Source organism: Saimiri boliviensis, chromosome 4 (genome assembly GCF_048565385.1).
Source record: "Saimiri boliviensis isolate mSaiBol1 chromosome 4, mSaiBol1.pri, whole genome shotgun sequence".
Lineage (NCBI taxonomy): Eukaryota > Metazoa > Chordata > Mammalia > Primates > Cebidae > Saimiri > Saimiri boliviensis.
Window position 1 is genome coordinate 19,230,202 of NC_133452.1, and position 21,311 is coordinate 19,251,512.

The 21,311-nt window shown below is 43.6% G+C and overlaps 1 protein-coding gene, 1 non-coding gene and 1 pseudogene across 8 annotated transcripts in view; 1 reads left to right on the forward strand and 2 right to left on the reverse strand.

Annotated features, from left to right (window-relative positions):
• Positions 1–851: 851 nt before the first annotated feature.
• LOC120363341 (U4 spliceosomal RNA) lies at positions 852–991 on the forward strand. The gene has a single exon (XR_005578908.1). It is a non-coding gene; the product is annotated as a U4 spliceosomal RNA (small nuclear RNA).
• Positions 992–4,718: 3,727 nt separating this feature from the next.
• The window catches only part of PLEKHG1 (pleckstrin homology and RhoGEF domain containing G1), a 265,171-nt gene continuing 248,578 nt past the window's right edge, over positions 4,719–21,311 (reverse strand). For 6 of the 7 annotated variants that reach the window (XM_074397280.1, XM_074397278.1, XM_074397277.1 and 3 more), the window contains 2 exons: positions 17,289–18,912; positions 4,719–7,566 (listed from right to left, as the gene is read on the reverse strand). In XM_074397280.1, the coding sequence (XP_074253381.1) occupies positions 6,503–7,566; positions 17,289–18,912 (2,688 nt within the window). In that variant the 3' untranslated portion in view covers positions 4,719–6,502. Of the gene's footprint in view, positions 7,567–10,016; positions 14,157–17,288; positions 18,913–21,311 lie in introns of those variants that run through there. The other variant, XM_074397281.1, reaches the window with a different exon arrangement.
• On the reverse strand, positions 19,548–19,630 carry LOC120363333 (small nucleolar RNA U3; annotated as a pseudogene).

Below are 21,311 nucleotides of genomic sequence, written 5' to 3' on the forward strand. Positions count from 1 at the left end.
CTGGTCATCAGAGAAATGCAAATCAAAACCACATTGAGATACCATCTCACACCAGTTAGAATGGCGATCATTAAAAAATCGGGAAACAACAGATGCTGGAGAGGATGTGGAGAAATAGGAACACTTTTACACTGTTGGTGGGAATGTAAATTAATTCAACCATTGTGGAAGACAGTGTGGCGATTCCTCAAGGACCTAAAAATAGAAATCCCATTTGACCCAGCAATCCCATTACTGGGTATATATCCAAAGGATTATAAATCATTCTACTACAAGGACACGTGCACACGAATGTTCACTGCAGCACTGTTTACAATAGCAAAGACCTGGAACCAACCCAAATGCCCAACGATGCATAAGCCCTCTTTATGAGGCCCTCAGTCTCCTTGTTGAGAAGGCATTCGTGAGACCAGAGCAGTAGTGCCTGCTCTGCAACCACCCCGCGGTGCCCCCCGGTGTTCCTGGTACTGCGCTCTCAGATGGTCTTTACCTTAGGCCTCCTGTTGCCGGTTGATTTCTAATTAACGGCACCCACAATATAGTTTAGTTTGGTGTATAAATTTCAGTGTACTCTGAGCCAAGAAAGCTTATAATGATTTAGCTAGAATGAACATAGGTCTCCCCCTGGCCATCTTGACCCACAGTGCCCAGCTAAAACTTTGTTTTTCGTAGATACATACAGCGGACTGCTCCATGGGCATGTACCGCAATTGTAAAGTGGGCAAGTTTGTTCTTTTGGCACCCAAAATCTCAGCATTCTGGACCCTTTCCTTCCACGTTACCTGACTTCAACCCCACACCTCCGTGTTACGGTGCTCTATGCTCTCATCGCATCATCAAAAGCAGTTATCAGCTTTGCGCAGTGGCGGTATCGTAGCCAATGAGGTTTATCCGAGGCGTGATTATTGCTAATTGAAAACTTCTCCCAATACCCCGCCATGACAGCTTGAAATATAGTTGGTGTTGGCAATTTTTGGCAGTCTCTACGAGGACTGAATTAAAAAAAAAAAAGAAGAAGAAAACAAAAAACAAAAGCAGTTATCAGGACAGGCACTGGTCTACGTGGAACGTTGAGGAGCATCTGATACTCCCACCCTCCTGTGCCCATGTAGATGCTTAGCCTAAACGGTTACTGGAAATCGGCAGAGTAAATGTCTCAGGAATTCTATCAGCCACAAGATGGGAAAGGGGCAGAGAGTCTTTCCAAAATGCCACCTCCCTTGACCTACCTAATAGGAGCACTAAGGAAAGTTGATGATACTGAATTTATGTATACCATTTACACAGGGCATGGTTCTTCTGTCATTTGTTTCTCTAAACTGAACTTAGATCGAACCCATCCATTTTCCACCTCAAGGTGGAACAGGAAGATAAGGCAGATCTGAGGTCTCCTCCACGTGGAGTTGGAAACTCTTCTCTCTAAAACGCACTAAAAGCCGAAAGCTATTTTCTTCAGTGTGAGGAAAGTTAGGTAACCTACATTTTCATTATAATGGGGTAGGGCTTTTTGCTTACATTTGGAAAGAGCTGCTCTGGAAAGTGTCGGTAATTAAAAACTTTTATCAGCATATTTTTGTTCCCTGTAAATTTTGTCTATCAAAGAAAATTAAGAATATAAAGTTACATTAAAAAAACCCCTTAATTTGTGCCAAAAACTTCTATTAATTTTCTATTTTTGAGACAGAGTCTCACTGTGTTGCCCAGGTCAGAGTACAATGACATGATCTCAGCTCACGGAAACCTCTGCCTCCCTAGTTCAAGTGATTCTCGTGCCTCAGCCACCTGAGTAGCTGGGTTTATAGGCATGTACCACCATGCATTTTTAGTAGACATAGGGTTTCATCATGTTGGCCAGGCTGGACTCAAACTCTTGGCCTCAAGGGATCCACCTACCTCGGCCTCTCAAAGTGCTGGGATTACTGGTGTGAGCCACCGTGCCCAGCTATATTAATTTTTTGGTTCAGTAATAAAAGTTAAAACAATGTCTTCTGTTATTTACTGCAAATTTTTTAAAAAGGTAATTTAGCAACTGATCTAATTTAGCCGTCTATCAAGAAAACAAAAACAATCCTAGACACCAAACTCATTGTTATTTTTAAAATTTTTTATTTTATTTATTTATTTTAAAGATGGGGTTTCACCATGTTGGTCAGGCTGGTCTTGAACTCCTGACCTCAGGTGATCCGCCTGCCTTGGCCTCCAAAGTGCTTGGATTACAGGCATGAGCCACCACGCCTGGCCTGTTTATTTTCTTTTTTTGAGACGGAGTCTCACTTTGTTCCTAGGCTGGAGTGCAATGAGGTGATCTCAGCTCACTGCAATCTCTGCCTACCAGGTTCAAGCGATTCTCCTGCCTCAGCCTCCCAAGTAGCTGGGAGTACAGGTGCAAGCCACCACACCTGGCTAATATTTCTATTTTTAGTAGAGACAGGGTTTCACCATGTTGGTCAGGATGGTCTTGATCTCTTGACCTCATGATCTGCCCGCCTCAGCCTCCCAAAGTGCTGGGATTACAGGCGTGAGCCACTGCCCCGGCTCCAAATTCACTGTTTCAAAAGTAATGTGAAGATGTAGAAAATGGTCTATCCTGGGCCACTGAAACATAGTTATATCATTGTGATCCTGAACCATTTTCTGCATGGTTCACAAGACAAGAAAAAGTTATTATAGCTACATGTAGCTTGGAAACATCTTGATATTCTAGAATAAACACATCAATTCACACTACAAATTACTTTGTACTTTACAAACTTTATTAAATAATAGGCATTACTAATTTCATTATCTTATATACAGTATTTAAACTATGTTTTCCTAGATGCATTTTTCCCCCCACAAAGAATAGAGTAGGTGAAAAGTAAACTTATATAAAAAAAAAAAAATTGAACCTTCAGTACAGGAAACTAATAAGAACTTGACATACTTTAAAGTACATATAACATTTCCCTGTTATATACATCCCCACCCCACCTCTAAAATAAACTATTTTAAACAAAAGCAATTGATAACTTTGAGGAAAAAAGTACAAACATGATTTTATATATATATACACACAGTTCTCAAAATCTGGGTCCTGGCCAACAGAAATTATCTATAAAACTACAGATTTGTCCTAAAACCTAAAGCCATGTAGATATTTTATACAGTAAGATAACCACTTACGTGCAGTGAGGTGTATTCGTATAGGTGACATCAAAGTCATGCAATAAGACACTGGCGTGAAGAAGTAATTTCTGAGTCAGACAGGACGATAATAGGAACTATATAGAATTGGATAATACCAACCAAAAAGCAAAAATTCGAAACAGCTTTCCTGGGATTAAGAGTCAGGTAATTTTGTTCATAGGTAATACAAATGCACTTCCACACACCTCTAAGAACGTGCTTTCTTGGCTGGGCACAATGGCTCATGCCTGTAATCCCAACACTTTGGGAGGCCGAGGTGGGCGGATCACCTGAGGTCAGAGTTCGAGACCAGCCTGGGAACATGGTGAAACCCTATCTCTACTACCAACACAAAAATTAGCCAGGTGTAGTGACCAGTAGTGGCAGTAATCCCAGCTACTCAGGAGGCTGAGGCAGGAGAATCGCTGAAATTTGGGAGGTGGAGGTTGCAGTGAGCCAAGATCACACCACTGCAAGAGTGAGACTTGGTCTCAAAAAAAAAAAAAAAAAAAAAAACTTTCTTGTGGCACTTAAAAAAAAAATTGTTTCTGTAATTCCAGCACTTTTGGAGGCCAAGGTGGGTGGATCACGAGGTCAAGAGATTGAGACCATCCTGGTCAACACAGTGAAACCCCGTCTCTACTAAAAATACAAAAAATTAGCTGGGCATGGTGACGCGTGCCTGTAATCCCAGCTACCCAGGAGGCTGAGGCAGGAGAATTGCTTGAGCCCAGGAGGCGGAGGTTGCAGTGAGCCGAGATCGCGCCATTGCACTCCAGCCTGGGTAACAAGAGCGAAACTCCGTCTAAAAAAAAAAAAAAATTGTTTCATCTTGAAAGCTCATATTATGTTTATTTATTTTTTCTATTCCAGATGTGGCTTCATTGATCATATTATGTTTAAATAAAGATAATAAAAGAAGGAATGGGATTTCACCATGATGGCCAGGCTGGTCTTGAACTCCTGACCTCAGGTGATCCACCCACCTCGGTCTCCCAAAGTACTAGGATTACAGGCGTGAGCCACCACGCCCCGCTTGTTTCGTAAGCTTTAAGAATACTTTGGGCCGGGCACGGTGGCTCAAGCCTGTAATCCCAGCACTTTGGGAGGCCGAGGTGGGTGGATCACGAGGTCAAGAGATCGAGACCATCCTGGTCAACATGGTGAAACCCCGTCTCTACTAAAAATACAAAACATTAGCTGGGCATGGTGGCGCGTGCCTGTAATCCCATCTACTCAGGAGGCTGAGGCAGGAGAATTGCTTGAACCCAGGAGGCGGAGGGTAACAAGAGCGAAACTCTGTCTCAAAAAAAAAAAAAAAAAAAAAAAAAAGAATACTTTGGAGAAGCAAGAAACTTGGGTTACTTTTTGTTATTTAAAAAGAAAATCAAATGCCTTAGGTACCCATTTGTAAGATAAAAATGCTCATATATTATGTCTGACAGTTAAGAAAAGGAGGCATAGGCCTTACAAAGAGGAAAACAATTATGTCACTTACTCAGTATTACTACTTACCTTTAAATGAAAAGCCCAGGACCCTTTCCCTACATATATTATTGTATCTTTTTTTTTTTTTTTTTTCTTTTTCAAAGACAGGGTTTTATCATGTTCGTCAGGCTGGTCTTGAACTCCCAACCTCAGGTGATCCGCCTGCCTTGGCCTCCACAGTGCTTGGATTACAGGTGTGAGCCACTACGCCTGGCCATATTACTGTATCTTTTAAAACAGAAACTAAGAGTGTCTGGGAAAGGCCATAGAACGTACACCTGATTAAAATGAAAATACTAAGACCACCCCTTGAGAAAACATTCTTGCTGCATTAACTGCAGTTTTCAATAAAATAGAATATTTTTATAAAGTTGCAATAAATCTGCCTTCATTTTTCTCTTTAGCTTCTTTGACTTTTTTATTCACAATGCTTTAATTTTCCTGTCGCCTTTCATAAGAAGTTAGATTAGTATACAGTGTCACAACGAAATGTGACAAATGGTCACAACATAAAAGGTGTTATTAGTCAGCACCTACTAACCAAGTATTTCATTCTTTTATATACCTGAAAACAAGAAAAAAAAGGCTCCCATGTTATGTGTGGTTTAGGAAATAGATTCTTGCCCATTCCTGCAGCCAATGACTCCTCAGGGCCAGGATGGAGGAGGTCATTTGGCAGAATCCCAAACTCATGACATGCATGTGAAAAACTGCTCTGGAAAGGGTAAGTTTAAAGTGCTTTGTCTTATTTTAGCTCCTGCTTAACTTTGTATTGATGAGAAACCGGCACACAAAATGGTCTGGTGGGATTTCAGTTTTGTTTTTTCTCTTTCAACTGTCATTTGAAGAGGTAATCAACTGGTTCCAGGAAGTCATCCCGTCTCTTCTAACAGCTACGTCAATCTGCATTTTATTAACCTTGGTTTTCTCTAAGCCATTAAGGAAATCATTCATTTCACCCTAGAAATTATCTTATAAACACGATGAGTAGCTCATTCTCTAGGCCTTGTCCAGGAATACAGGTTAGAGGTTTTACATACAGAAATTGGGTCCTGCTATGTTTTAATTTTCAATAGCCACACAATTTCTGCATCAGAATGAAATGAGAAAAGAATATAAAAAGTAAATTAAAAAAAAAAAGAATACTAGCATAGAAACCCTAAAATGGGCACCTCAGGCTACACACCCAATTACAAATCTCTGGCTTAAGTTATCCTAAGGTCTTGCCATGAATATAACCAAAATGTGAGATACAAGCATAATTCTTTAAACAGCTTTGATTGCCTTTTAAAACATGAAAAAGTCTCCTTGCTGCCTTTGAGTCATAGGATAAAACTACCTGGCCTTCTGGATAACAGGAAAGGATTACTGGATTATTGCTTTTTTTTTTCTTTTTTTGAGACAGCGGTTCACCGTGTTGCCTAGGCTGGTCTCAAACTCCTGAGCTCAGGCAATGCGCCTGTCTTGGCTTCCCAAAGTGCTGGGATTACAGGCGTGAGCCACTGCGCCTGGCTACTGCATTTCTTAAGGTGTGGGCACTATTGTCAAGATATGGAAAAAAATATGGCCATGATGTTAAAAGTCTAACAAACGTTCAAGTAAGATTGACTTACATGAAACATGAAGACATTCTGCATCAGAAAATACATTGTTGATGCCAACACGTGCTACAGTACAATCCTGGCTGCACTGTCCGCCATTTCAAAACATTGTGCTGTAAAAGAAAGTATATTTTACACCTCTGGTTCTTACAAAATTGTTTTAATCTGGCACACATAAAACACCTCATCAGTATCTGTAACATTTTATGAGCAAAAGAAGAAAATTCAGGCAGTTACCATGAAGAACCTTAAGCAAAACTGCTCGAACTGAGACACTGAAATTTTTCCCTTAGAGACTGGACAATATTTTGTTGATTGGGAGATGGCCCCCTCCAAAGATAGTCATTCAGTTTGTCAGAATCATTATATGGTGTCAGAAATGGCGAAAGCCCAAGTTTGCTGTTAACCTGCTTTTTGGGAGTGCATGGACTATTCAAAGAATGAGATGTGTTGCCGCTGCAGGTATTATCAGAAAAGTCAGCATCCACGAACTTTGAGTCAGATTTCCTTCTACGATTGTGAGCGAGCTCCAGCTCCGACTCATCTTCTTCTGACTTGATTTCCACATAGTCATCTTCGTCTCCATCAGTCTCTTTGAAATTGGAAAAATAGTTCTGTGTTGCTATTTGGGCATTTAAGGGTACATTTCTATTGACCACCAAAACTTTCTGTGAGTCTTGGAGTGTGAGATCTGAGAGTTTTTCAGGGCCCTGTTGACGCGAGTCAGCAATATCCGCCAGCAAGTCCTGGTGACTCTCACACCGTGAACTTCTGTGTAAAGACAGCAGCTGCTGCTTTCCCACTTCACTAGGGTAGTTGATGGAGTCCATTGATTTGTTTATCAAGACGGAGGAAGATGACTGGGACCTGTGATAAGGCTGAGATTTAGCACTGATCCCTTTCCGACCCAAGGAGTTGTACAGATGGCCCTGACACGCGTTCTCTTTGTGGGGCTGACTCACTACCACGCTGCATCTCTGCATGGAGTCCAGCAGAGGGTCGGAGGTTTGAAGAGAAGGCACAGAGCAAGCTGCGGACAACTGCCTGGGAGTACTTTTTGTACTGATCTCAAACGTGGGATATCTTGATCTCAAGTCTTGCTCTGGTCGGGTACAGAAATCCGCCAGCTCTCCATTACTATAGGTTGAGTGCAGAAGCCAATCTTCACTGCCATGTTGGACCTGGGAAGGTGACGCAGACCTCAGGAGGGAGGATGCTTTGGTGCTGGCCCAGGCATCCTTCTGAATTTTCAAGGGAGACTCTCTGAATACGATCTGGTCATACAGCTGAGAATACTCAGCAATCCTGGCACCTGGAAGGCAAAAATTGAAACAGTAAATACACACAGGATAATTCCTATATGTGAAGATTAAAAATAAGAGTATAACATTCTACCCAACATATTTTAAAATTTTAACAGTAGACAAGACTAAGTGATGTTTAAGGATGAGTAATTACTGAAGTCTAAGCAATACAAACTAGTAAAAAAAAAAAAATCCATGGTTTAATATAAATAAAAATGCCACCTAAAAGTTCATTTAATTTAATCTGATTCTGCATTATTTTGTTTCAGTGGCAGGTCTGCAAGTGTCCACTACATACAGTGCAAGTGTCTAGTGTTCTTTATAAGCACGAAACAGCGTCAGTGCTGAAAACATGCATCAGAAAAATAAGCAAGTCAGCACTTCAGGCTGGTCAATGAAAAATCATTCAAGCAGTCTTTTTTTTTTTTGAGACAGAGTTTCGCTCTTGTTACCCAGGCTGGAGTGCAATGGTGCGATCTTGGCTCACCGCAACCTCTGCCTCCTGGGTTCAGGCAATTCTCCTGCCTCAGCCTCCTGAGTAGCTGGGATTACAGGCACGTGCCACCATGCCCAGCTAATTTTTTGTATTTTTAGTAGAGACGGGGTTTCACCATGTTGACCAGGATGGTCTCGATCTCTTGACCTCGTGATCCACCCGCCTTGGCCTCCCAAAGTGTTGGGATTACAGGCGTGAGCCACCGCGCCTGGCTCAAGCAGTCTTTAAAAACAGCATAGAAAGACTCGGTTTGGTGACTCCCACCTGTAATCCCAGCACTGTGAGAGGCCAAGCCAGGTGGATCACTTGAGGTCAGGAGTTCAAGACCAGCCTGGCCAACATGGTGAAACCCCATCTCTACTAAAAATACAAAAATTTAGGCCAGGCACGGTGGCTCATGCCTGTAATCCTAGCACTTTGGGAGGTTGAGGCAGGCAGATCACAAGGTCAGGAGTTTGAGATCAGCCTGACCAAAATGGTGAAACCCGTCTCTATTAAAAACAAACAAAAAACACACAAAACTTAGCCGGGTGTGGTAGCATGCACCTGCAATCCCAGCTACTCAGGAGACTGAGGCAGGAGAATCGCTTGAACCTGGGAGGGGAAGGTTGCAGTGAGCTGAGATCCCACCACTGCACTGCAGCCTGGGCGACAAAGCAATACTCTGTCTCAAAAAAGAAAAGAAAAAAAATTAGCCGGGTGTGGCGGTGCACACCTGTAGTCCCAGCTACTCGGGAGGCTGAGGCAGGAGAATTGCTTGAATCCAGGAGGCGGAAGTTGTCGAGTGAACTGAGATTGCGCCCCTGCACTCCAGCCTGGGCGACAGAGCGAGACTCCATTTCAAAAAACAAACAAAAAAGGCAGCACGGCCATAATCCACAATGCAGCAGCTACCCCTGGCTTCCCATCATTTTTCTCTGCTCTCAGACAACTGCTCCTAGAGTCGTCAGCTCCTGGCTGTTCCTCCACTTCTTGCTTCCAGGCAGCCCTCCACTGCCATTGTCTGGGGAACCAACGTCTACTAACGAAAGTCCACCCCTCATGTGCTTCAAAAGCACTTATATTGACTAACTCACATCTCCTTTCACATCCCCAGAAGCAGAGCACTAAAGCCTATGCTGCCAAGACATTAAGAACAAGCTCTCTGTGCATGTACTCAATAATTTAATGCTCTCTACTACTGGTTCAAGAATAGGACCTAGCAGTTACTTCCACATAAGCTTTTGCCACTTAAAATTAAGCCACGAGGTCATTCTCCCCTTTGCCCTGATTCTGAGTACAGATACTCCTAAATATTAATATATTACCACGCTATGAGCAGGAAATTCTCGGGCTGGCAATGATTTAAGATGGGAGCCCAGAGATGTCAATTTCAAGTTCTGCCACTCTCCTCAATCCAGGAACCCACACAAACACCCTAGAATAAAATACTCTAATGCAGGGGTGTTCAATCTCGTGGCTTCCCCAGGAGACACTGAAAAAAGAAAAATTGTCTTGAGCCATACATAAAATACACTCACAGTAGTGATAGCTGATGAGCTTTTTAAAAATCTCAAGAAAACAAAAACCAAACAAACAAACAAAATCTTTTCTTTTTAAAACAAAATAAATACTGCCACCAACTCTCATCTTTTTTTCTTTGTAGGCCACATCTTACAGTGAGAAAAACATTACAATTTTAAGAAAATTTACATATTCTCTGAACAGGTGATAAGAAGAAGAAGAAGAAGAAGAAGAAAAAAGTAGCCAGGTGCAGTGGCTCACGCCTGTAATCCCAGCACTTTGGGAGGCCGAGGCGGGTGGATCACGAGGTCAAGAGATCGAGACCATCCTGGTCAACATGGTGAAACCCCGTCTCTACTAAAAATACAAAAAATTAGCTGGGCATGGTGGCGCATGCCTGTAATCCCAGCTACTCAGGAGGCTGAGGCAGGAGAATTGCCTGAACCCAGGAGGCGGAGGTTGCGGTGAGCCGAGATCGCGCCATTGCACTCCAGCCTGGGTAACAAGAGCGAAACTCCGTCTCAAAAAAAAAAAAGTAAAAAAAAAATGTATACAAATTTGTGTTGGGCCACACTGAAAGCTGTTCCGGGCTGCCCGCAGCCTGTGGGGCATGGGTTAGACAAGCTTCCTCTAATGCATCCTGTATCTTGCTCAGACCACATTGACACAATCTCTGTGAAGGAAATGTATCCTATACATGATAAGCAGCAGGTAACACTGTTTTCTTCTTCTTTAAACTATTTACATTTTTAGTGATGTTTTATTAGTAAATTATTTTTAAAAAATTTTTATCTTGAAGACAGGGTTTCACCATGTTGGTCAGGCTGGTCTTGAACCCCCGACCCTCAGGTGATCCGCCCGCCTTAGCCTCCAAAGTGCTTAGATTACAGGCGTGAGCCACCACGCCCGGCCCAGAGTAAATTATTTCTTGAATTTAAACATTATTAAATGCTCACTTAGGTGAGTTTTACCATTTCTTTTGAGTCTATCTTCCATAAGGAGAGAAAACAACTTGTTACTGTGTGACATTTAATTGCAACCCAACCCGTCCCCACTATTCCCCACAATCAAGGTAAATAGTCTAACTTCTCATTACAGACCTATATGCAGATCCTTTAGAAGAACAAATTCTTTGGAAGAACAGAGATTACTGGTTTTGAAATTTCTAGTTATAAAAACTTGAGAAATTATTCCTTAAAAGGCGCAGTAAAGACTGTTAATATTAATTAGGGTTTCACAACATCATAAGAGTGTAAAAGTCTCCATGGTCACCAGTGTGCCCATGGTAGCCATCCTGAACCTATAGTATTTCATTACCTATGAAACCCAATCAAAAGCAGCTGGACCTTTAATATAGTGATTGGTTAGCAGACCCACCTGAAAGGCAGATAGTTTGCTCAAGCATTCTCCCATACACTATAGCCCCAAGCCTGATCCCACAGCTGAATCAGCAAGGCTCTGAACTTCCCCAAGTTTCCAAGAAGATGACAATTTTGGAAAATGTAGCCAAACTTAAAAAATTTAAGCAAGCTATTCCAGTATCCAAATTTAATCATAAAGTCTTGTAAGAACAAGCAGATCTTGATTATAGCCCAGATAATCTGACATCACATATCAGCCAAAATATCCAGAGTATTTCCCATGCCTTTGTCTTTCTTATTATACTCTCCACATCCTTTGCTTAATCAAATCCCACCCATTTCAAGATTGTCCATATGCCCTATCCTTCTTATTTGAATCCTTTTCTGATTTCTCTTCTCTGAAGTCTTATGTAGTGTGTACCTTGCTGGTGGCTGTGTGCGTGCGTGTGCACACACACACACATACACAGACACACACAATTTGTGTTGCAGCACTGCTTATTATTTTGTGTAAGTTACTTTATTATTATTATTATTTTTTTGAGATGAAGTCTCGCTCTATTGCCCAGACTGGAGTATAGTGGCATAATCTTGGCTCACTGCAACCTCCACCTCGCAGGTTTAAGTGATTCTCCTGCCTCAGCCTCCCTAGTAGTTGGGACTACAAGTGTCCACCACCACACTGGCTAATTTTTGCATTTATAGTAGAGACAAGGTTTTGACATGTTAGCCAGGCTGGTCTCGAACTCCTGACCTCAAGTGATCCATCCACTGGCCTTGGCCTCCCAAAGGGCTGGGATTACAGGTGTAAGTCACTGTGCCTGACTATTTTATGTAAGTTACTTTATTAGTCTCTGAGCTTTTTCCTTTTTTTGGGGGGGTGGTGGAGGACAGGGTCTTATTCTGTTGGCCAGGCTGGAGTGGAGTGGTACAATCATAACTCACTGCAGCCTCAAACTCCTGGGCTCAAAAGATCCTTCTGCCTCACCCTCCTGAGTACCTGAGACTATAGGCATGAGCCACTGTACCTGAAAATTTTTGATTCTTACATTTTTTGTAGATATAGGGTCTCACTATGTTGCCCAGGCTGGTCATGAACTCCTGAGCTCAACCGATCTTCCTGCTTTTGCCTCCCAAAGTGCTGGGATTACAGGTGTAAGCCACCTCATCTGGCCTCTGAGCTTTTGGTCTGGGAGAACAATGCTGTACATTTTGTTCAGCTCCCCATAGAGCGCCTAGCATGGTTCTAGACTGAAACTGGTCTCAATAGCTAATTCATTACTCAGGTTTTTTTTTCATTCCCTCCTTTATTTCACTTTTTTTTTTGAGACGGAGTCTTGCTCTGTTGCCCAGGCTAGAATGTAAGTGGCACAATCTTGACTCACTGCAACTTCTGCTTCCCCAGGTTTAAGTAATTCTCCTGCCTAAGCCTCCTGAGTAGCTGGGATTATGGGTGCGTGCCACCACACCTGGCTAAGTTTTGTATTTGTAGTAGAGATGGGGTTTCACCATGTTGGCCAGGCAGTTCTGGAACTCCTGACCTTAAGGGATCCGCCCAGCTCAGCTTTCCAAAATGCTAGGATTCTAGGTGTGAGCCACTGTACCCAGCCTCCTTTTCTTTTAAGCCTGGTATTAAAAATGAATGTACTTTCCTGAGACCATACCACTGGAAGTGGAAAGGTGGCCTGGAAATCAGGTCATAGCAGAAAAAGAAGAAGGACAGTAAAATGTTTCCTATTGGTAACTCATACTGGACACAGCTTATCTTTGGATGACAGAGTTGACCATTTATCAGTTTCGAATAAAAGGTATCTCACTAGTAGGTAATACACTTGCTGATCTAAGGGGGATTTTTGTTTGTGTGTTTCAGCTTGACCTTCTAAGATAGTCTATAGTTTGCATGATGCCTATGTGAACAAGAGACAAGCTTCCAGAGTGCCAGCTGTAATTAAACAGCCAGGCTGAGATGACATCTCTGGCCTAAAAAGCTTAGTATTAGTCAGCTGAGTTGAGGTTCCCCCATATCCTTAGTTCTAGTTTTTTTTTGAGACAGAGTTTTGCTCTTGTTGCCCAGGCTGGAGTGCAGTGGCATGATCTTGGCTCACTGCAACCTCCACCTCCCAGGTTCAAGCCATTCTATTGCCTCAGCCTCCCAACTAGCTGGGATTACAGGCATGCACCACCATGCCCAGCTAATTCTTTGAATTTTTAGTAGAGATGGGGGTTTCTCCATGTTGATCAGGATGGTCTTGAACTTCTGACCTCAGGTGATCCGTCCACCTCTGCCTCCCAAAGTGCTAGGAAAACAGGCATGAGCCATCATGCCCGGCCTTAGTTTTAACAGCTTGTATAGAACATATACATTATCATTACATGACAATTGCAAGGATGTCTCTGGTTTTTGTTTTGAGATGGAGTCTCACTCTGTCGCCCAGGCTGGAGTGCAGTGGCATGATCTTGGCTCACTGCAACCTCTGCCTCCTGGGTTCAAGTGATTCTTCTGCCTCAGCCTCCCGAGTAGCTGGGACTATAGGCACACGCCACCATGCCTGGCTGATTTTTGTATTTTAGCAGAGATGAGGTTTCATCATGTTGGCCAGGTTGGTCTTGAACTCCTGACCTTGTGATCCACTCGCCTCAGCCTTCCACAGTGCTGGGATTACGGGAGTGAGCCACCATGCCCAGCCCTTATTGCCTTTTCTTGAGATTTGAAAGTTGGAGTTCTTATGATCCCAGATAAAAATTTAGAATAATCTTTGTTGAGGGAAATATCGAACATACTGTTTTCTAGACAGAGGATTAAAATCAATGTTTCTGACGTGGCTCGAGCTGTAGACAAAAGCATAAAATTGTGCCTTCCTTACTCTACACAGGAGGAACATTTCTTAAGCCTGTATGGAGTTTTCTCTCATGTGAAATATCACCAAATACCCAGAAACCCAAAGGCCTCCTTTGTCTCAAAGCCTATCCAGAGGGAGGTCTGATGGGTCAAGATGGCCAGCATGCTCTGACAGGCTCTAAGATGTGGGAGCAACTGGACTTGGTTGGGTGATTTATAGGCGGAAATTGGACGCGGGGCCTGGAGACCCCGGCTAGAGAGTTCAATAAAGATGCTCGAGAGTTTCGGCAGGTGAGTAAGATGCTCCTCCTTCCGCACAGCACTGAGAGCAAGCTCCTGGCAAAGCGGCAAGGCCCACACGGAGAAGTCTGGAGAATCGGTCCATTCGATTACGACGTCCTGTGCCCAAATAAACAAGAAAGAGAAAAGGAGTCATCATGTCAACTGCTGGAAAGCCTGTTGGGCACAGGAAGTGGTCTCCATCACCCAGCTGGAGGAGGTGTGGATATAACTCGGCAGGCCTTAGGGACATGCCCCCGCCAGGCAGCGGGGAAGACTGTACTCTCAGAAGATGACTCTGGAGAGACTCCCTCTTCCTTGTTGGGGTGAACGTCGACAGGAGCCCACCATGTCAAGAAAGGACCCAGATGCAAAGCTGAGAAAAGATCCTGGAGGATCCCAAGACAGCACCATCAGGCAAAACAAAAAGCAGAGCCAACCGAAAGCGAAAAGGAAACCCCAGTGTGGAATCATTTCCTACGCAGGAGGTGGGTCAAAAAGAAGACTAAGGTAGTCATAGGCCCTGAAGATTCAGTATCAAAGGATGTGATTCTATCAAGATTGGAGCTTTGTATTTTAACAGATGGTCCATATTCAAAACAGCCTGGCCCGGGGCATTACTACTTTTTCAGTGGCAGTCTGTGGGCATAAGCCATCATCATCCAACACTTCAGCATTGCAGTTTCTCTTATTCTGAGGAGCCCCAACCCAGACTTAGTCAACGCTTGCAGTTGCCAATGTACAACTGTTTCTAAGGCCGTATGTTCCCTGCTCCACCAAAACTGTTCTCCTGCAGCTGGGACTCAGTCTCTGTCTCTGTAATAGCAAACCACCTTAGCAACACTAGCGTCGGAGAAGGGACTTGAATTACTCATAGCGCATCATTGCAAGGAGAAAAACACATGCATTCTAGTCTCACATGCATACGAAAATCACTGTTAACCTTCATTTCATTAAGAAGAAGAACTCAGAGTCTGTGAAATCCTTCAGGCATCAGTTCAAGGATTTCATTTCCCTATCTGTTAAGAAACTGTACTGAAGATTAAAACTTCAGACAATTCTTAAATACTCCCAAACTTAAAAAAAAAAAAAAAGTTCCCTACAGATTCTTGTTGTGCAACTTGCAGATTCATTTAAGATGTGGATACCCCCTTCCTATTTTTCAATTTCCGTCAAGGTCAGTAAGTCAATTCCAAAGACAGGATTTAATAGTTCAGGGTCATCAACCTGTCCCGATGTGCTGTTAATGAAGCTAATTATCTGAGTCTGTCCTGACACTAAGCCATCATCGAGCTTTTACTTTTAATTGTAGAACAGACTCTCTCATTTGATACTGAGGTGGTCTTTTGTTAGAAAATCTGGGGCAGGATTTCTTAAAATATGATGAGAAGGCCATACTGTTTGAAATGCATACTCCTAGGCCGATAGCCAGAAATCTCTGTGTCTGGAGGTAAAAGCTCCTCAGGCAAGAGCCACTACCCTTGGACTTTTCATTCCACGACAATCAGGGACTTTATTCACAGCTATACTCTTCCCCGGAGATCAGTGTCAAATTCTAGCCTTCAGAAAAGTCAAACCACGAGCATCTCATTCCCAAAGTCCTGATCTTACCAATGCTACAGCTAAGATTCTGGTTTGGTGTGCTCCACAAAGGAGTCTAACTAAAGCATTAAACTCAGAAGCATATATGAAAAACGAAATGAGATAGTGTAAAATGCATTTTAGCAGCTCTTTCAAAAACTCGGGTAGTAGGCCAGGTGTGGTGGATCACAACTGTAATACTAGCATTTTGGGAGGCCAAAGCGGTAGGATCACTCGAGCCCAGGAGTTTGACAGCAACGTGGGCAACATGATGAAATCCCATCTCTACAAAAAACAAAACAAAAAAATCAGTGGGATGTGGTGGTGCACGCCTGTAGTCCTTGCTACTAGAGAGGCTGACACGGGAGGATCACCTGAGCCCAGGAGGCAGAGGCTGCAGTGAGCCATATTCATGCTACTGCACTCCTGCCTGGGTGACCGAGTCAGACCCTATCTCAAAAAAACCCAAAAAGTTAGTAATGGAAATATGTGAGAAAACAACCGATTTCTAGTGTGAGCAGCTACAGAAAGTACAATGGCCAGGGTGGTGGCTCACATCTGTAATCCCAGCACTTTGGGAGGCTGAGGCAAGAGGATTGCTTGAGCCCAGGAACTGAGACCAGCCTGGGCAACATGGTGAAACCCTTTCTCTCTCTCACTTTTTTTTTTTTTTTTTTTTTTGTTTTCTTTTTAAGTGACCTACCTGTCAAATGAAACCCTTTCTCTACAAAAAATATAAAAAGTAGCTGATTGTCCTGGGGAGTGCGTCTGGTCCCAGTTACTCAGGAGGCTGAGGTGGGAGGATTGCTTGAGCCTGGGGAGGCTGAGGCTGCAGTGAGCTGTGACTGTGCCATTTCACTGCAGCTTGGGTGACAGTGAGATCCTGTCTCAGAAAAAAAAAAAAGTGTCCTGCCAGGCACGGTGGCTCATGCCTGTAATCCCAGCATTTTGGGAGGCCAAGGTGGGTGGATCACGAGGTCCGGAGTTCAAGATCAGCCTGGCCAACATGGTGAAACTCCGTCTCTACTAAAAATACAAAAATTAGCCAGGTGTGGTGGCATGCACCTGTAATTTCAGCTATCAGGAGGCTGAGGCAGGAGAATTGCTTGAACCCAGGAGGCGGAGGTAGCCAAGACCACGCCATTGCACTCCAGCCTGGGTGATAGAGCGAGACTCTGTCTCAAAAAAAAAAAAAAAGTATGCAAAAAAATCCTCTCTTTTTGTTAGCAAGAGCAGGCATTTTTGTTAAGATCCTGAAGCAAGAAACGTTATTCTATATGCTTCCAAACCTTAGATGATCATACACATTACTCCTCCTCGTAAGAAATTACTGATATATCAGCAAAATTGGAGATGTCACAGGTTAAAACTGATTGCTTTTTTCGTACTTTAGATTATCTTAGAGAAAATTCTTTCTTAAAATATTATCTCTGCAGTTACGACGTTACACACACACCACCACCCTCTGAGGCCAAATCACGCCACAACGTGCAGAATTCAGTGGAGGTGAAGTGGCGAAAGGCCAGTATGCTCTGTCTGTGGCCTTACTTTGAGATCACAAAGCTTGAGTGTCAGTGTTCTCACAGGTGTGTCCGTTTTAAGGACATCTGAAATCTGAAAACCGCTCTCGCCTCTGACTGTGGAGAAGGAAGAAGGGCAGGGTGCACATACCAATGGCCGGCCCTCCTTGCTTCTTCTCTTCCAAGATGGCAGCCAGGTCTTTGTGCACAGATTTCTGATGCTGACTGGCCGGTGGCTGCTCCAGCTCTGGACTTTTCACTTTTAAAAGTTGATTTGCCTTCTTAATCTTCTGACTGTACTGCCGAGCCATCATAAACACCCTGCTTTTTGTCTTATCTATGGCCTCCATCCCCGGGTCAGGGTTTTCTGGGTCTGTTTGAGACAGGGCACTGCCGGCCAGGTCATAGGGATTGTCCATGAGGGGCATCTCACTGGCCAGAGAGATCCGGTTGAGGCTCAGAAAGGAGCCTTCTTTCGAAATCAGGTCTTCCTCAAAGGGGCAGTTGGTGCGGCTGGCTCTGCTGGGCCTGCTCTTCACAGGCGTGAGGAGAGCCTGGCTTTCAGGCAGGGACAGTGTGGACACAGCACATCCCGCGTCCCGGCTCAGCTCAGGGGTGCTCTCTGCGTGCAACCTGTCCAGCACATCATCCTTGCTCACAGGAAACGCTGCAAGGAGGCGATCTCTGGCCTTGTCTTCGTTTTTCTTGATGTAATTTTCCAGGTCATTCCAGATTTCATCGACTTCTTCAGACAGTTTATCAGATACAGGCTTCTCGGGCATGGACAAGTTACAGCTGGGAGAGTCGTAGAGGAAACTCAGATAATCATGATCGGGGGTGGCCTGGTGGTAAGGAGCTTCGTCCTCACTGAACTGGAGGCTGCCTTGGGAAACAAACGGCCTCAGGCTGTCACAGCACACGAAGTCGGCCTCCAGACCCAGAAAGGTGCTCCGCTTGGCACGCTTTAGGCTGCTGGACTTAAAACCCAGCGACGGAGGATCTGGGAGCCCTATGGTATCGTAGATGTTCTCCTCGACTGCTTGGAGATCATGTGTGCTCTGCCTGGATGCCTCTCCACCTGAAAGCTCACCATCCTTTTGTGCGTAAAGAGAGCCATTACTGTGGCCAGCTTGCCTCTTCGTGAAGGCTAGCTCTGGGGTGCTCTTGGGGCGAACGGAGTCCCGGGCTGATTTGGAGGGAGTGGATTCAGCTTCCTCCCGCTTAGCAGCCATCAGTTTTAAGTCCTCATAACTGATGTTGTCATAGACATGGTCTATGTCATCAATAGTCAACTCTACGGATGACCCAAAGGGAGTCCTCTCCTCCCGCCCTTCTGTTTTGAGGCCGTTCTGCAGTTCCCTCGTTCTGTCACTAGTTCTTATTTCAGGAGGGCAGGTGTTGCTCTCCCCAGCACTGCTGGCCCGCCTGACAACCCTGTGACCAGAGCTGGAGGTCTCAGTGGACTCAATCTGTCCCATATGCCAGCTGCAAGGGCGACTAGAAGTGCTGTCTTCACAGAGTCTGGTAGAGTTCAGATCTGAAGAGGAAAAGGAGGGCACGAACATCTGATAATCATCTTCGTCGTCCTCGTTCTCCTGCGGGGACCGTCGGCTGGGAAACAAGGCTTGCCTGATCTGGTGATCGGTCCAGATGTTTCTGATGGCTCCACCTGCTCGAAGCACGCTGATCATGGCAGAACTGCTAGGCTGACTGTTTCTCTGGGCAGGAGATGGCCTTGCTGAAGTCAGCTGGGGAGATCCTTCCTCTCTAGAAACCTGAGGAAGATGGAAATATATCAGCTGAATGACAGCACCATGGAGAAGACACATAGCTCAGAATTTCTCCTGTGTTTACACGTTGCCTCTGCCAACTAGACTTTAATATTCTCTTTTTAAATTTTATTATTTATTTATGTATTTATTTATTTTTGAGACGGGGTTTCACCATGTCGGTCAGACTGGTCTCGAACTCCTGACCTCAGGTAATCCACCCGCCTCGACCTCCCAAAGCGCTGGGATTACAGGCGTGAGCCACTGTGCCTGGCCAACTTTAATATTCTTTTATTTTTTTCTGAGATGGGGTCTTGCTGTGTTACCCAAGCTGATCTCAAACTCCTGGGCTCAAGCAATCCTCCCACCTCAGCTTCCCAAGTAGCTGGCACTACAGGTGTGAGCCACTGCACCTGGCTGGGTGTTTATTATTATTACTATTATTATTATTATTATTATTTGAGATGAAATTTTGCTCTGTCACCCAGGCTGGAGTGCAGTGGTGCAATCTTGGCTCACTGCAACCTCCACCTTCCAGTTTCAAGCAATTCTCCTGCCTCAGCCTCCCAAGTAGCTGGGATTACAGACACGTACCACCATACCTGGCTAATTTTTGTATTTAAAAAATTTTTAAAATATTTAAATTTTTTTAATGGTGCTCTACACGTTCAGAGAAACTTCTCCAGTAACAAACTACAGAAATGATCCCTGAAAGTATAGTCTTTAATTTTTATATTTTTAGAGTAGAGACAGGGTTTCACCATGTTGGCCAGGCTGGTCTCGAATTGCTGACCTCAGGTGATGCACTTGCCTCAGCCTCCCAAAGTGCTGGGATTACAGGTTTGACCCACTGCACCCGGCTCAGTGTTGATTTTAATTGACTTGAAAAGCACTTCAGATATTTTCAAAAAGCGAAGGACAGGAACTGATAGATATACATTTAGAAACTAGGCTGGATAATAGAGAGTCATTCTCCAAACTTAATATTCACAATCATCTTATGAATTAGATATGATCGTACCAATTTCACAGTAAGGAAATCTAGGTTCCTAAAGGTTCAGGAACCTGCTCTACCTTGTCAGTGGTAAGGCTTGTGCTAGAACCCAGGTCTAACCCCAAACCCCCTGCCCCAGAGCAGGATATAAGCTAAATACAGAAACTCATAGATTCTTCAAGTAAGTCTGGCGTACACTTGGCAAATATTTATTGCATAAATATATATAGATGTTAAAGGCCATGCTATCTGGTTTCTACTTGAGATGTTCTAAGGACGTTTAGAGGCAGTGCTTGTCCCCCAGGAGTTTTATCATGGTTTCTGATATACCAAAAGCCCCTGCCACTGACGTGACTGCACATGCCAAGGATTTCTTTTAAATCTGCAGACCCACCACAAACACGGCCAACATTACCTTGGTTTATAGAGTCTAGGCAAAGAGTTTTTATTGTAGGAATGTAATTGAATCCTCTGTTGAGTAAATGATGTTTTTACTTCTTTCAAAATACATTTAGTTAACATTTAATTGCCTATAAAGAAGTAAAATAGGAGTGATATTAATCATTTTTTAAATTTTTATTTTTTTTTTTTCTTTGAGACAGAGTCTTGCTCTGTCGCCCAGGCTGTAGTGCAGCCTGGCTCACTTGGCATGATCTTGGCTCACTGCAACCTCTGCCTTCTGGGTTCAAGCAATTCTTGTGCCTCAGACTGCAGAGTAGCTGGGATTACAAGTGTCTGCCACCATGTCTGGCTAATCTTTATATTTTCAGTCGAGACAGGGTTTTGCTATGTTGGCCAAGCTGGTCTTGAACTCCTGTCCTCAAGAGATCTGCCCACCTCGGCCTCCCAAAGTGCTATGCACCTGGCCATATTAATGATTTCTAATCAATGAAAACAATGAGGTCTTTTATGACTGGGAACCCTTCTTGACAGAGCTCAGTGGTACAGACAGGAGCAGATTACCCTCTGATGCTATTCTGCAGATGGAAGAATTAACTGCAAAGATTTGAAAGTGTTAAGACCTAATTAGTACCAGGGACATATATTCTAATAAAACACTATAGGAACCTATTGGAAATGTCAAATTAGCAAGAATTTTTCATCACATGTCAATGAAAATGGGATATATGTTAATTGGAATATCTATTAGGGAAGGAAGAGAGGAGTAGAAAAGACAATAAAATTTCATCCTAAATGATTTATTTGTGTGTACCCTATACCCTCCCCTCTTTCTATTAAAACTTAAGCAATTCAATTAGTCGTTTATTTCTTTTCACACAAGCACACACACACACACACACACACACAATATTTATATCTAATAGTTTTCTTATATATGTTTTTCATATCCTTTAATACCTCTTCCTCTTCACTTTACCTAGACTGCACTGATACAATGTTTATAAAAATA